The sequence below is a fragment of the Megalops cyprinoides genome, chromosome 5 (genome assembly GCF_013368585.1).
Source record: "Megalops cyprinoides isolate fMegCyp1 chromosome 5, fMegCyp1.pri, whole genome shotgun sequence".
NCBI lineage: Eukaryota > Metazoa > Chordata > Actinopteri > Elopiformes > Megalopidae > Megalops > Megalops cyprinoides.
In genome coordinates this window covers 5490305-5506793 of record NC_050587.1, presented here as the reverse complement: position 1 = coordinate 5506793, position 16489 = coordinate 5490305, and the positions used below count along the sequence as shown (strand labels likewise).

General features: G+C 46.4%; 1 protein-coding gene across 1 annotated transcript in view; it reads left to right on the top strand.

Moving 5' to 3' along the window:
- The window catches only part of LOC118777600 (extracellular matrix protein FRAS1-like), a 65551-nt gene extending 50143 nt beyond the window's left edge, over positions 1–15408 (top strand). Inside the window, exons 45-65 of the mRNA XM_036528696.1 lie at positions 69–231; positions 2346–2592; positions 2794–3138; positions 3230–3390; positions 3774–3921; positions 4071–4276; positions 4429–4585; positions 4857–5057; positions 5311–5498; positions 5719–5994; positions 6429–6661; positions 6890–7050; positions 10919–11133; positions 11583–11733; positions 11959–12066; positions 12215–12374; positions 12451–12567; positions 12783–12949; positions 13322–13527; positions 13884–14030; positions 14146–15408. Coding sequence (XP_036384589.1) covers positions 69–231; positions 2346–2592; positions 2794–3138; positions 3230–3390; positions 3774–3921; positions 4071–4276; positions 4429–4585; positions 4857–5057; positions 5311–5498; positions 5719–5994; positions 6429–6661; positions 6890–7050; positions 10919–11133; positions 11583–11733; positions 11959–12066; positions 12215–12374; positions 12451–12567; positions 12783–12949; positions 13322–13527; positions 13884–14030; positions 14146–14703 — 4315 coding nt within the window. The 3' untranslated portion in view covers positions 14704–15408. The remainder of the gene's footprint in view (positions 1–68; positions 232–2345; positions 2593–2793; positions 3139–3229; positions 3391–3773; positions 3922–4070; positions 4277–4428; positions 4586–4856; positions 5058–5310; positions 5499–5718; positions 5995–6428; positions 6662–6889; positions 7051–10918; positions 11134–11582; positions 11734–11958; positions 12067–12214; positions 12375–12450; positions 12568–12782; positions 12950–13321; positions 13528–13883; positions 14031–14145) is intronic.
- Positions 15409–16489: the final 1081 nt, after the last annotated feature.

The following is a 16489-nucleotide window of genomic DNA, read 5'->3' as shown; positions in this document are numbered from 1 at the left end:
CTGATGGCACTCGCGAATTTAAAAATGAAACTTTATGCCCTGATGTCACCCCGCCCATGTGACTGCAGTTACAACGTAAGCGAGCTGGCTGGCTCTGTGGTTGTGACGGTAAAGAGAACAGGGAGCCTGAGCCATTACGCCATGGTGCTGTGCCACACTGAGCCGGGCAGTGCCACCTCCGACCTTGGCTCCAGCCCGGGGAAGCTGGACTACACAGAGCACTACACACAGGTAGAGCATATCCTACCTGCCCTGCCCTCTGTGGCAGACCTCATCTGATGGCATGGTTGTGTGCAGGAATGAGATTGGGGGTGTTGGAGACTCCCAGAAGGTCTGGGCAAAATTGGCACGATAACCCTTAGTTTTTTTTTCATTCGGTTCAACCTTATCTTGATTTAGAACACTTACATTTTGATTTAGAATAAGCAACAGGAGGCAGGTTAAAACACAAGAGTGTACCCAATTCTTTTATAAGATTTAATTTCTCTTTCAGTGGCATTAAACTTAAAACCCTCCTGTTATGTTTGGGGTCAATTTGACCCCATTCAATGTTTAACGTCTCTAAATAAATGCTCAACATCGTTTTTTTTGCTAAATATTTAATGACTTTTCCTAATTTAATAAGGACAACTGGGTAAACACAAAATTAACTTGATGATATGTTTTTAATGCCCTGTACTCATGTTGTATGCATTGGTGTTGCTTGGGGTCAGTTTGTCCCCAGGCTGTTTTAGCTGTATAAAACATGTAAGAAATATCAACACACATTTGTTTTGGATGATATTGAGGACACTGCAACATGCAATTGTATAATATTAAAAACACGTCCCTCTGTTTTAGGGCCATAACCTAATATAATAATACCTGTAGTAGTGCGAGAACCACTGACAGTCCACATGACATGGGGGAGGGGAAAACATAATTTCCATGAGAACTTTGATATTTCCCGTGCTGTAGGGCAGAGGAACTATGGTTCCCACACCTGTGTCTGCGCATGACAGTAGGGGAGGAGCAAACATATAAAAGCTTGCACAGCAGCCTTCAAAACCATTCCTCTTGGTGCTCTGTGTGCTCTCTCTTTATGCTCTCTCTCTCAATTGAAAATGAACTCTAAGCAAAGGTTTTCTGCCAATGAGGTTTTGTCACAGCTCTTTGCCAGTGAGAGTGACACAGAGGAGAATGTGTCTGAGACAGAGGATAACGTTGAGGAGGACCCTGATTATGAGGCATCCTCCTCTGATGAGAATGAGACTGTAAGTGTTGACCCTCCTGTTTCTCAACCACCAGAAGGCATGTTACCTTCCAAAAATGGAAAGTTATTGTGGTCCCTCTCCCCACTTGAACGACAGGGTAGACTTAGTGCTGCTAATGTTATCAGGATGGTTCCAGGCCCCACCAGATACGCTGTAAGCCATGCCCAAGACATAAAATCAGCATTTGAGCTCTTCATAACACCATCAATTGAAAAGGATATACTTGAGATGACAAACTTGGAGGGGAGGCGTGTGTATGGGGGCAGTTGGAAAGACATGGATGTGACCCAATTGAAAGTCTATATTGGGTTGCTCATTTTGGCAGGAGTTTACAAGTCAAAAGGCGAAGCAACAGCAGGCCTTTGGAATGCTGACACTGGAAGGGCAATATTTCCAGCCACTATGTCTCTACAGAAATTTCATCGTTTCTCCTGTGTCATACGCTTTGATGACTGAGAAACAACGCAGGGCCGACGAGAGCGTGACAAACTCGCAGCAATACGGGATGTATGGGACAAGTGGGTTCAGTGATTACCTTTTCTTTACAATCCAGGCCCCCACATGACTGTGGATGAATGTCTGATTGCATTTCGTAATAACAAAAAATCTGTACTTAGAAATAATATAAAGGCCTTAACATACCAAAAAGATCTTTCTCTTCGATTTTAGGTTAATCAGTGAGACTTAATGGTGATTGTCATGTTTTTCCATAGTCGCATAATACATATTCTACATGTATAGAGGTGGGGGGTGGGGGGTTATTTAAAGCCTATTTATGTAGTCAACAAAGAAACATAAAGTACCTGACACATAAATTTGGGTAGCAATTTTAATTTCCACCATTTTCTGGAGGTTTAAATTGCTGGGGTCAAATTGACCCCAAACATAACGGATGTTTGTAAATTTGAACATAACAGGAGGGTTAAGTTTCAACAAGAAAATACCCATTATGCTCCATGTTGCTGGCATGCATACAGTATACTACTGACAACACTGCATGGGTGATTATTTATGGAATTTGTGTCCAGTTAATACAGTAGATGTTCATTTCTTTCATACAAATTAAAATAGTAACATTTTTTCCTGTGTCAGGTGCAGTTCAATGAGCTCGAAGACACCAAGGTGTGCACTGTCGAGATTGAGGACGACCGGGTGTTTGAGGGCATGGAGAGCTTCGGTGTGGAGCTGAGTGTGCCCATGTACGCCCTGCTGGGCATGGTCACACGGGTGGAGGTGCAAATCCAGGACCCGGAGGATGAGCCCACACTGCAGTTTCAGAGGCAGAGCTACCATGTCAGCGAGGACATTGGCACCTTCTCCGCTCCTATACAGAGGAAAGGTGGGTGTGGCTCTGAGGACTTAATGAGGGGCGATGGAATTGTAGCTAATGACCCACACTGTAGTCACAAATCATGAGTGATACCAGCTCTCCTTTTTTCAGTTTGTTTGGGGTTGAAATTTGAATGGATGTTTCCCTTTTTCATCCCTCAAGAGTCCATATGTCCATGTATCTTTGACCAGTGCCTTGACCCCCTTACAGGTGACACAAGCAGCACAGTCTCTGTCCTCTGCCACACCGTCCCCAAGTCTGCCACCGGCAGCAGCCTGCAGTCCCCAGGGTCGGGCTCGGACTTTGCGACCCGCGAGGTTGGCGAGGAGAGCCGGGTGGTGTTGGGGCCAGGGATGAGTGAAGCCGCCTGTGACGTGAGGCTGCTCGACGACCGGGAGTACGAGCAGGCCGAGGAGTTCGAGCTGATCCTTTCGCACGTGTCCAACAACGCCCGCCTTGGGGACGTGACTGTCACCAAAGTGGTGATCGATGGGCCCAACGACGCTGCTGCCGTGTTCCTGGGCAGCGCCTCTTTCACCTACAGCGAGGACGCAGGTGTGGCCCATTTGAACATCCTGAAGGAACAGTTAGGGGATTGTTGGGGAACCTTCTGTCACTGGTAAAGCCTGTACATCTGTCCATTCAGGCACCATCGAGATCCCCCTCCTCAGAGCGGGCAGTGACCTCTCCTCTGTGACCTCTGTGTGGTGTGCCACACGGCCCTCGGACCCTCTCTCGGCCACACCCGGCATCGACTACATCCCCAGCTCAAAGAGGGTGGAGTTCAAGCCAGGGAAGACTGAGGAGGTAGGAGTAATGGTCCTACTTGCCTATAGGTGGGACACACACATACATAAGCGTTCAGTCAAGTGCAACACCTTTATGTAGCTCTAAAGGGTAATTGCTCAGCAGCATGTTTATTGTCATGTTATATTAATACTGTGTCTCCTCTTAATGGATATTTAGTGTAATTACGGCTGCTATCTGTCTATGCTGTTGTTCTCCTTTCTGTTATGATGCATTTAATGTATCATGCCCTATTAGCCCTGTAAGTAGCTCTGGAAAAAGCATCTGCTATATGAATAGTGATGATAATGATAAGGACCACTGATGCAGCTGTTAGTTTTCTCTGTAACAACTTTGTAGTTTCCTGTCTGTGAAGCAGCCACTGTCCTGTCTACCGTTTACAGACCTGCAGTTTAACAATAGTGGATGACACCAAGAATCCCACCATCGAAGGTGTGGAATCCTTTGTGGTCTTCCTCAGCTCGGCGCAGGGGGCGGTGCTCACCGAACCTTCTGAAGCGTCGGTCTTCATCACCGACACCTCCCTGGACAGTACGTCACAGAGTCCCCGAAGCCTACAGCCTTTTACCTGATCACGCAGGACACCACAGACCTGACTGTGGGACAGCTGTACATTTGCATTACGAGCTGTTAGATTTCACCGAGAGTCCTGTGGGTGTAAGACGTGCGTGTCTTTCCAGTTCCCAGCATGCAGTTTGAGAAGAGTGCGTACTGGGTGAAGGAAGAAGATGGCGTCCTGAACCTTCCCATCGTTCGCTCTGGAGACGTGAACTTGCTATCCTCCGTCCGGTGCTACACCAGAACCATGTCCTCCGCCGGGCTGGACGACTTTGCAGAGAGAAGAAACACAGAGAAATCCCGCGTTACTTTCCTCAAAGGAGAAAGGGTACGTCACCTCACAGCATTGATTACAAAGGGTTGACAAGGGAAAAATCGATGTGTAATTATGCCACAATGGCATTACCAGGCAAAGCACCTTCTCCTGTGGTCAAGGACTGGTTTGAACTGATTCAGAGCACAACTACTGTTGCTTTGCAGGTGAAGAACTGCACCATTCAGATTAATGATGACTCAGTGTTCGAACCCAAGGAGGAGTTCCACGTGCACTTAGGGACGCCGCTGGGGGACCACTGGAGTGGGGCTGCAGTGGGCAGGAATAATGTTGCCACTGTCACCATTACCAATGATGAGGATGGTAAGCAGCCCGGCTCAGCTCTCTCTTGAAGCTGGAGAGAATGGGGTTGATAGACCTGCAGTACAAGAGCTCCCTGTGCTTCTAACACTCATCAAAACAATAAGAAAAATTAAGCCACTTTTGTGGGGCTGTAATGACATGTTCTGCTGCTAATGCATCCATAGTTAATGGTATTGTTTATTTCAGCTTGCAGTCAGTTACATTAACAGTACTGTGATGAGGCAGGATGTGTTGGTACTGATGATGAGATTGTCTCTTCCATGTAATACAGCACCCACAATTGAGTTTGAGGAAGCAGCATATCAAATCAGGGAGCCTCCCAGCCCGGATGGAACTGAGGCCCTGGATGTCAAGGTCATCCGAAGAGGGGACCAAAACCGGACCTCGAAGGTCCGCTGCAGCACCCGAGATGGCTCAGCCCAGTCCGGAGTGGACTACAGTCCTAAGAACAGAGTTTTGAAGTTCAGCCCTGGTCAGTAACCGTCATCTGACACAAAGTGATTGACTTTAAGTGCTTCTTTCCCTTCCAGCCTCCCTATTCAATATACTGAAATGAGTATACTGAAATGAGTATACTGAATGAATGCCAAACTGAAGCATCTAAATTCTATTGCTTATCTTGAGCTTCTCATGTTCATCTCTATGCATGTGTATGAATTTCTGTCATATACAAATCTATATTTAAAGCCTCTGATCTCAACTTCCATTCTCTAACTCTGCTGAAGGTATGGACCACATCTACTTCAAAACTGAGATTCTGTCCAATGAGGCAAGGGAATGGCACAAGTCATTCTCATTGGTCCTTGGCCCTGATGAGCCATCGAATGCTGTGCTCGGAGAGATCACTATGGCAACAGTGACCATCCTGGATCAGGACGCAGCAGGAAGTCTGATCCTCCCTGCCCCACCCATAGTAAGGCAGGCGTAGATTAAATCAGGATTGGTACTGCATGATGTAATCTATATAAGTATCACCACAAGCTATGATGGGACTTTTGTAAGCATCACACACACAAAATGTTTGATTCTGTATGATGAAAAAGTGAGGTCACTTAATAATATTTTTTTAAATAAATGTAACTTTGCTCAATGAACTGTTTTTCATGGAAGACTCTTTGTTTTTCTCCCTGTAGGTGGTGTCCTTGCTTGACTATGACTGTGTAGAGGAGGCTTCTAAAGAGGGCAGCAGGAAGTCACCCTCCCAGGGTTACCCATTAGTCTGTGTGACCCCATGTGACCAGCACTACCCAAAGTACTCAACAATGCGGGAGCGCTGCGAGGAGGCGGGCATTAACCAGACCTCCGTCCGCTTCAGCTGGGAGGTGGCGGCTCCCACAGACTCCAGTGGGTTCAGATCCCCATTTGAGACTGTGACAGACAACACTCCCTTCACCAGTGTGAATCACATGGTAGGCCAAAACCCTCACTGCTGTGTTTGTGCAGTTACAATGGGCAGTCCTACAGTGGATAGCCAATACATAGTGATAAATTCATAGCACTGAAGCATTGACAGGCTATTTTTTTAAATGTTTTTGCATTTGATATTTTACTGCGTATTTTTCATTTTGACACTGCATGCTAACGTTATTAAGGGAGTATGAAAAATGGTTATAAGGGAGTATGACTGATGATTGATGATGATAAGGGAGTATGAAAAATTATGGATTATTTCTGCATATTTAGTCTGCTGTGTGCATTCAGGTCATTGTGTGTGTGTATGGCTCTGTGTGTGTGCTTATGTGTGTATATGGATGTGTATGTGTGTTTGTGTGTGTGCGTGTGTGTCTGTGTGTGTGTCTGTGTATGGCTGTGTGTGTGTGTGTGTGTGTGTGTCTGTCTGTAGGTGCTGGACAGTATCTACTTCAGCAGGCGCTTCCATGTGCGCTGTGTGGCTCAGGCCCTGGACAAAGCTGGCCACTTTGGCACCCCCCTGAGAAGCAACGTCGTCACCATTGGCACCGAAGGCTCCATCTGCCACACACCCGTCGCCATGGGAACCACCCGGGGCTTCCAGGCCCAGTCCTTCATCGCCACCCTCAAATACCTGGATGTCAAACACAAGGAGCACCCCAACAGGTGAGGAGGAAGGGGCCCATTCTGACACATCCTGAACTGAACTGCTCCTGTCGCTGTGGTAATGGAGCCCAAATGAGAAGACCATTCAGATCCTAAGTTTAATGTTTGTTTATTACTCGAGGACAAATGCCTCTGAATGAGTGTGGGGTTTGAAAAAAATACACTGGAGTATAGGTGCAGGGTACAGAGTGTAGTTGACTACAGTTTACTTGCATGTTGGCCTTGCAGGATCCACATCTCGGTGCAGATCCCTCACCAGGATGGCATGCTCCCCCTGGTGTCCACCATGCCCCTACACAACCTGCACTTCCTGCTGTCTGAGCCTGTCTACCGGCAGCAGCACTTCTGCTCCAACCTGGTCACCCTCGCTGACCTGCAAGGCATCTCTGGTGAGTGGAGGACCAGGCAGAGGCCAGGACATGCGTTTGGAGGTGACAGAATGACCACCTTGTCCTGTTTGTCCAAGTTTTAGCCTTATGTTTCTGCAGCCCCCATTACTTTCAAGTGTGTTATAATTTGGTATGTCAAACCATTGCCACCGTTCTTATAATGGTTTTATAATGAAAACCTTTTGATGTTTTGCAGTCAAGGGAAGTGAATTTCTAGCCGTTTTTATCATTGTTAACTAAATTGGAGTGCTCCCAAGTGGCTCAGTCAGTTGAAGTGTTTGATCCTAGTGGAAGTTGAGCCCTACAGCTGGCTTTGTTCCTGCAGGAGCGGGTGAGTTTCCTCTGGCAAGGGTCTGTTTGTCTCGCCACTCTGGCATCCGCTAGCTGCTTGTGAGGTACTTGAAAGTCATTTGGATGTGTCAGTCAGCGCTTGCTCTGGTGGAACTGTGGGACTGGTCATGTGAAACATAGCTGTTGACTTCATGCAAGTACATCACTGCATCTTTGCAGGCGCTTTTGCAAACTACTTGTGGGATATACAAAAAAGGCAGCCCTAAAAAACTGTTTCGCATAAAACTTTGTCAATTTGCAATCCCTGCAGTAATTATCCATGGCAATAGCCTGTTATTATCCAGCCATGAGATGACGCTGCAGTGTAGTGTAGGCAGTACTATACATAGTCAGCACAGAGCGGTGTTAGTCAGTGTAAGTGAACTGCTCTTCAGTACACAGGTAGCGCTGTGACAATTCACTAACTTCGTGTATATGTGTATATAGGGATTATATGGGTCTATATACCTGTTTTTTTCAACCTGAAATATACTTATACACACAGTATCACTATGTGGATGAATCACAGTTATATTGTATTGATAGAAAATAGATTTGGTTTCATAAATGTTGTATTGGATTACATATTTTGTTCAGTATGTCAGTAGCTAGCCAAGCTAGCTGGCAGTCTAAATTAGCTGAATGGCTATGCTCTAGCTAACGTAGCTAATACTAGCAATGTTCCATGCATTAATTTTATTGGTTATATGTGATGACAGTTATTGGAAAATGAATGTAATGACGTGTTAATTGTTTTTATAATGAAAAGAGAGATGAATTTACTTCCCCTATGTTTTAATTAGCTAACTGAAGTAACTAAGTAACGGAACAAGTCCTGTCAAAGTTAGCTAGCGTTTCTATGGTTACCTAAGATGCTAACTACAGAAGTCCTGTCAAACGCTATCTAGCATCACCATGGTTACAACTCATATGACCTGTTTCGAAAAAAGTATCAATAAAATAGCCTTGTAGTTGTATTGTTAATGAGTAGCTTGGTTTTGTATTGAAGTATGTTTTTGTTTGAACTTAGTTAATATTTTCATGCCTTGTAAGAATACTGATGTGTTTTTGAATTATTTTTTATTGCAGCACAGATATTTTGATTGTTTGATTGTTTAGTCGTAATCTTAGAGAATGAATGTTAAGAATGTTTAAGCGTTATTAATTTGAAAGAGTTCTCATTGTAAATGAACTATTTGTGCAGTAGAGAGGTAGTGCTGTGGCACTGACTTTTTGTGGGTAGGCCTATATATAAAATACATAAATACATACAAAATAAATTCACTATATGGACAAAAGTATTCGGACGCCTGACCATTACACCAACAGGGACTGTAATGACATTGTATTCAAATACATATACTTTAATATGGAGCTATAACAGCTATTGCAGCTATAACAGCTTCCACTCTTCTTGGAAGGCTTTCCACAAGATTTTGGAGTGCTTCTGTGGGAATTTGTGCCCATTCATTCTGTAGAGCATTTATGAGATCAGGGACTGATGTTGGACAAGAAGGCCTGGCTCGCAATCTCCATTCCAGTTCATCCCGAAGGTGCTCGATGGGGTTGAGGTCAGGGCTCTGTGCGGGCCAGTCAAGTTCTTCCACACCGAACTCATCAAACCATGTCTTTATAGTCCTTGCTTTGTGCACTGGGGCACAGTCATGTTGGAATAGAAAAGGGCCTTCCCCAAACTGTTGCCACAAAGTTGGAAGCATAGCAATGTCCAGAATGTCTTGGTATGCTGAAGCATTAAGATTGCCCTTCACTGGAGATAAGGGGCCTAGCCCAAACCCTGAAAAACAGCCCCATACCATTATCCCTCCTCCACCAAACTTCACAGTTGGCACAATGTAGTCAGGCAGGTAACGTTCTCCTGGCATCTGCCAAACCCAGACAAGCCCATCTAACTGCCAAACAGAGAAGCGTGATTTGTCACTCCACAGAACACGTTTCCACTGCTCCACAGTCCAGTGTCGGTGTGCTTTACACCACTCCATCCAACGCTTGGCATTGGACTTGGTGATGTGAGGCTTGCATGCAGCTGCTCGGCCATGGAAACCCATTCCATGAAGCTCCCGCCACACAGTTTTTGTGCTTACATTAATGCCAGTGGAAGTTCGGAACTCTTCAGCTATGGAATCAGCAGAGCTTTTGCGAATTTTACACACCATGCACCTTAGCAGCCGTTGACCCCGCTCTGTGATTTTACGTGGTCTTCCGCTTCGTAGCTGAGTTGCTGTTGTTCCTAAACGCTTCCACTTTCTAATAATATCACTTACAGTTGACCGTGGAATATCCAGCAGGGATGAAATTACACAAATTGTCTTACTGCAAAGGTGGCATCCTATCACAATACCACGCTTGAAGTCACTGAGCTCTTCAGAACGACCCATTTTGTATCACAAATGGAGACTGCATGGCTAGGTGCTTGATTTTATACACCAACGGATCTGATTGAAACACCTGAATTCAATAATTAACAGGTGTGGCCAAATACTTTTGTCCATATAGTGTATATAAAAATAATAAAATGAAAATAAAATTTGAAATGTAAATATAAAAAAAATAAAAATCTGAATATATTTCAGATTCAAGAAATAAAAACAAACATGTTTTACCACGTACCCTTGTGACTGATAGCATTTGGTTCCATTTTCATTCTCATCTGTCCTTCACATGTGCAGATACGGTTCATTTTTTCTGCTGTCCACTGGGCCGGAAGCATGCATATGAGAGAGGTGCACACAATGCTTTTCAATGAGCTTGGCTTCAATACTGAAAGAGAAAAGGACAAACTTCTTCATAGCTGTTGCACAAGTAACGTCTAGAGCCAGCAAGGGAAATTTCCCCATATGTGCTGCCATTGCTCAGTATTACACTCTCACACAGCCCAGCCTCTTGCTATACCATGCAGTCTGGACGCGTTGCACAAGGTGCTCAGTCCACCAGAGGAGGTAGGACGATCCTGTAAGGAGTCACTCTGACATACTTTCGTCACAGTAGGGGGGCCAGCCAGCACTTCTCCATGCCCCATAGAGAAGGCCCTCTTCACCTTTCAGGAGAAAGTACACAACTATCAGTCTCACATGTAGGTGCCGAGCATCCAGGCTGTGACACAGCACGTCATACCAGAACTGTGTCTCTGCAGTGTATTTTAGAGCCAGAGAGAATAGTCATTTAATTGACAGTATAATGTTATTCACTGTGTTGTTTTCATGGAATTGCTAGATTTGACATATTTTTTTACAGTTTACATATTCTATGTATGCCATAACATTTTGATATTTATGTCTTTATTGTTGTGTCTGAAATGCATGATAATGTGAGGTTCTAATTCTGTGCCCGATGCACTGTGAAATGATTCTGTGCAGCCCACAGTGCTATAAAATGCTATCAGCATTCAACTGGAAAGAGCGTTCACACAGCAGACAAAGGCTAGACTCCCTGTCTCAGAGCTGAGGCTCTTGTGAGCCAGTGCTGTCTGAGAAAAGTCCTCCCTCTCCCTGTTCGTTTTCTGCTCCAGCTGCTGTCCCAGAGACTGGTTTCCTGGCTGATGTGCCCTACGAGCGTCTCTCGCTGGGCCCGGGGTATGACCGCCCGTATCAGTTCAACCCCAAGGTGAGAGAGCCCAGAACCATCCAGCTCTACAAGCACCTCAACCTGAAGAGCTGCGTCTGGACATTCGACGCTTACTACGACATGACCGAGCTCATTGATGTCTGCGGGGGGTCAGTCACAGCCGACTTCCAGGTGCGCTTCCTTTTGCCACCTCTCGCTCTCCCACAGCTCCTCAGGTATTTGCATGACCTGACCACACCTTATACCAGCCAGATCCATGCAGTCATCAGATGTACAGCCTACCTTGTGTCATGGTTTAACTGAAGATATTTCAATGGGTATCAGCAGTTTTATATCCTGTATACTGAGTAACCCACACCTGGCATCCAGGATCTCAACCACTTCTCTGCTGAAAGTAATCAGTGGCTTTGTATGTGTTTGTGCACGTAGGGAATAGAATGTTGTGATGACATGTCTAGCCACATGCTTTGCAAGAATTTGCATTTGCTCAACTCTCACCTCTGTAGGATAAACCTGTTGTAGTAAAAGCCAGAGCCAGGAGCGCTTGGCATTTGCATGCAGGCCCGGGAAAGCATGCAAGTTCCTGGGTGTGACAGCACCTGCTACGTTTTGTGCGACAGGTGCGCGACTCGGCACAGTCCTTCCTCACGGTGCAGGTGCCGCTGTACGTGTCCTACGTGTACGTGACCACGCCCCGTGGCTGGGCCTCCCTGGAGCACCACACCCAGATGGAGTTCTCCTTCTTCTACGACACTGTGCTCTGGAGGACAGGTAGGGCTGGGAGCATGCACACAGCTGCTCCTGCCATTGGGTAGGATTATGAGACACCTGCATGCTCACATGCGTCATTGCGTTTAACCCCTTCTTGGCCACTGTGCAGGTGCCCCTTCCAATATATCTATGGCTCTGCTTCCACATATGGCTCTGCTGCTGGGCTGTTGAAGGTTCCAGAAGCCCTTGATACCCTTTCACTTACTGTCGCCTTCCTCTCGGCAGGTATACAGACAGACAGCGTGCTGTCTGCCAGGCTGCAGATTGCCAGGATTTACATTCGAGACGATGGACGGCTTGTGGTTGAATTTAAAACACATGCCAAATTTAGAGGTAAGGATCTATTGTTGCACAGCAAAAAGGACATTATAGAAATGATCATGTGACAGTTACCCGTGCTGTGTTACTGGAGTGACGGAGATGATCTCTTCTGCTCTCGCTGTGTTACCTCACTGACACAGAGCCTCTCTGTGTGCCCCAGGTCAGTTCGTCCTCGATCACCACACCCTCCCGGGTCGCCGGTCCCACCTGATGGCTCCGGAGCACCTGGGCAACATAGACTTCGACCTGCAACTGCTGTGGAGCGCCCAGACCTTTGACTCGCCCCACCAGCTGTGGAAGGCCACCAGCTCCTACAGCAGGTGAGCTGAGGTCCCGGAGCGTGGCGCCCTGGGGCTGCTCCTACCGAGGCGCTGATGCTGGTGCTGTGTGTTTCAGGAAGGACTACTCTGGCGAGTACACGGTCTTCCTCATCCCCTGCACCGTGCAGCCCACACAGCCTTGGGTCACCCTGGGAGACAAGCCGCTGCCCTGCACAGCACACGCCCCAGAGAAGTATGCTACGCTGCTCGCTAACAGAATTCACGTTATGAGCAGGAAAGGGAGTTGTGTTTCAGTATGTATGATTGGTTACTGCTTATGGTAATCATGTTTTTAGTGGGAAGCACTGGTGCTAAAGAATTTCAAGGATCCGCAGAAACCAACAGACGAGTCTATCCAGTAGTGCAAACGGGCAAATTTATAGTTTTATAATCATTCCTCTTCCGCAGGTTCATTGTTCCCATCGCCTTCCAGCAGACAAACCGCCCAGTTCCTGTTGTCTACTCCTTAAACACAGAGTTCCAGCTCTGCAACAATCAGAAGGTCTTCATGATGAACCCTGCTTCAGCGGACATGTCCCTGGCAGAAATGGACTACAAAGGAGCCTTCTCTATAGGTGAGCAGCTGCTCTTACCCGCCAGGGGAGTTATATTACAGTTACACCATTTCCTGGTTGCTCGGTGCCTTGCGTTTGGGAGTACACGTTTTCTCCAGACACTGGTTCGCAGTATGAGTGCTGATGGGGAAAAGGCTTTGTGCTGCTGTGATTACAGGGTGGCTGTGTTCAATCCTATATGGCTCACAGGGTGCTGATAAACAGCCAGTCAGCAAATACAGACCCCCCCGGGCCAAAAAAAGAGGAAAAGACCACTCCATTCTGGGGCTATTACCCATGTCCAGCTCTGTATTTATGGTTGCCAGGCAGACACTGTTTTAATTATCTACTGTAAGAGACAGACAGGTCCCTGTGCTGCATTCCCTCCCCCAGGGCAGACCCTGTATGGCCGGGTGCTGTGGAACCCGGAGCAGAGCCTGAACACGGCCTACAGGCTGCAGCTGGAGAAGGTGTACCTGTGCACCGGCAGGGATGGCTACGTTCCCTTCTTTGACCCCACAGGGACCCTGTACAACGAGGGGCCTCAGTACGGCTGCATCCAGCCCAACAAGCATCTGCGGCACAGGTTCCTGCTGCTGGTACGTCCCCTCACACCGCGCCGCCACCAGGTAGCACGAACCAGCAGGGACTCGCACTGGAAACACAACTGGTTTGGCTGCTTTTGTGACAGCTTAGTGATATGTCACAAGTGGAATGAAAAATTGTGAGGCAATGTACAGAGTGTAACATGAATCAATAAAAAACACTTTCAATGCCAAAAAAAAGCTATGTCACTCACATGTGTGTGAATCATGTATTCTCCATATCTCAGTCCACACATGCTTGCTATGAATGGTCAGCCGTTTGAAGTATTGACCTTGAAATCTGGACATTTATCAGGGAAGCACATTTCAATGTGAGCAGATTGCGGACTGTTTGAATGCGTCTCCTGCAGGACCGACAGCAGCCCGAGGTGTGTGACAGGTATTTCCATGACGTGCCGTTTGAGGCAGCCTTCGCGTCTGACAGGGCTGCCCTGCGGGCCCTCACCCTGATGCCCGGGATTGACGGCTTCACCATGAAGGTTGATGCCCTTTATAAGGTGAGGATCTCTCCTCTGGTGTTTCAGGCTGAGCTGTTATTCATAAGTGAGCTCTGTATAAATTCTAATATGAAGGGCATGAGTGAGGATGTGGCGGGTATATTCTGTTTGGCAGGTGGAGGCGGGGCACCAGTGGTACCTGCAGGTGATTTATGTGATCAGGCCGGAGTCTGCCCCGGGGCTGCGGGTCCGGCGCTCGCTGATGTACGGCCTGAGCCGCGGCCGCAGGGACCTGGCGGACAGGACACAAGGGCGCCTCACACTGGACGAGTCCCTCGTCTATGACAACGAGGGCGACCAGGTGAAGAACGGCACCAACATGAAGACGCTGAGGCTGGAGGTGGAGCCGGAGCCGACCTTCGACCCGCACACGGGCGGCTCCATCGGGGGCGGAGTGGCGGCCGTCACCCTGGTCGTCCTCATCCTCCTCTCCACCTGCCTCCTTTTCAAGAAGTGCCGGCTGAAGAAGAGGACGCCCACGTGCCTGGTGGAGGAGTACCCCCTCAACACCAAGGTGGAGGTGTGCCTGGAGAAGAACTTCAGCAGCATGCACTGCACCGTCCGCAAGGTCAACATCCTCAATGTCGACCAGGACGCTTCCAACGTCAAGGTCAAGCAGGTCAACCTGGAGGTCAAGCTCCACAAAAATTTTGTCGAGGGGACTGAGGTCTGATCATAGCTGAGTATTTTTTTATATCGTTATTTGTAATTGAAAAATAAGTTACTGTATTTTTGTACAACCACAAAGCAAGAATTGTATGGTCACTGTTTGAGGGCTGCAAGCATTTTGCTGGCCCTTTTTGGACCCCTGGTTGTAAAGCTTTGATACTGCGGGAGCCGCTCAGTTAGTGTGTCAGTAGCCAGTCAGTGGGACAGGGTTGCCTTCTTCATTGACAATGGAGCAGTAAAGTGCTGACCAGCTACTGTATGCAGCGTAGACCATTTCACAACTGAGCTACCTCACGAGACCAAAGGATTATCACAGCTTTCAGACCTCACTGTGCTGTCAGACCTGGCATTGTTCCTCATACATATTAGACCCGTGTTGTAAGTTTATGTATCTGAAAATGCAATCTAATGAAATGAGTTTTTTTGTTTGTTTTTTTTGGAAGTGAGCCTCATAATGAATTCTGTGGTAGCTCGGGCATTCGGCTTTGTTTCAACCTGATGATGTGTTCAATGATCCAGTTGAGAATGTCACATCTAACCGTTCAGTCACTGCGTAGACATTGTGATTTCTGTGATAGAATGAAGCCCTAGCACAGTGCATTTGCCAGAAAAGCTCTTTGATTGTCTGTTCAAGTGCTCTTGCTTGGTGATCCACACATCTGTCAATCAAGGTTTTAATTTCATGTTTGTGTTTAACGTTGCACTGTAGATCCACAATAGCCTCTACCTACTGCTCTGTTTGTTAGTTCACTGCAGCAGTACAAATGTGAATGTTGGTGTGTTTCATGACAAAAATAAGATGTTCATGTAATTGATTTTGCACTTTAAAATGTACCGTGGATTGCATTTTGTTTACCAGTCCCTTTTGAGTACATTGAGTACATGAAATGCTTATGGGCTGTTTGTAGATTTTAACCACTCAGAGAGGATGGATATTAATTTAAGACTTTCAGATTTTAGTCATTGCTCTGTGTCCTGGTGTGTTAGTGTGCCTACAGTCTGCCAAAATAACTGAAATGACCCAAAGCCTTGCTGTTTTAGATGTCCCTTTGAGTTCAAGAAATGACAGTAATCAAATAAAAAACATATAATGCTGCTCCTGACACTTAACAACAGCTTTCTTTTATCATACAAAAAGTATTACTATACGACCCTCATGTCATACGTACGTATGTGTTAAACATTTGTTTCCTCTCATAATTTATTTGTTACCTTTGATATATAAGCTGTAAGTATTGTGGCACTTAGTGAAAAGCCAATGCTATATTCTTAATACTTTAAATCAGAAGTGCTTGAACTCCATGTCTCATTAGTACTAAGCCCTGAGCACTGAATAGTGTGCTGGCACAGTATTAGTTGCAGCTGAAGTGGTTTATCCACAATCAGCATTTTATTTTTGTAATTAACAGCAGGACATATGTGTCACTAAAATGAAGTGTTGGGAAATATATATTTTTGGTGCTATCGTTCATGCAAAATGCCATTGCTGTAAACACACTGCCTACTGAAACAGCTTTGTATTTATTAAAAAAACGAAAGTCAAACTTTGTAGCATCACATTATTTGCTGTTGAAAGATTTGTCTATTACTAAAAGACTCAGAATCCATGATGGTTCTCCATGTTCATAGTTTGGAATGTTTGCTAAGGGAGGCACCACTGTGTGAGTGACTGGCTGTGATACATAGAAGCTTCTGCACCTCCCCAAGGGTGTGGCCAAAGCTCACAGTATAACGACTACTTCCCTACTGCACCCCCTCTACTGAAGTGTAAGGCATGAGTCACGGTGGGA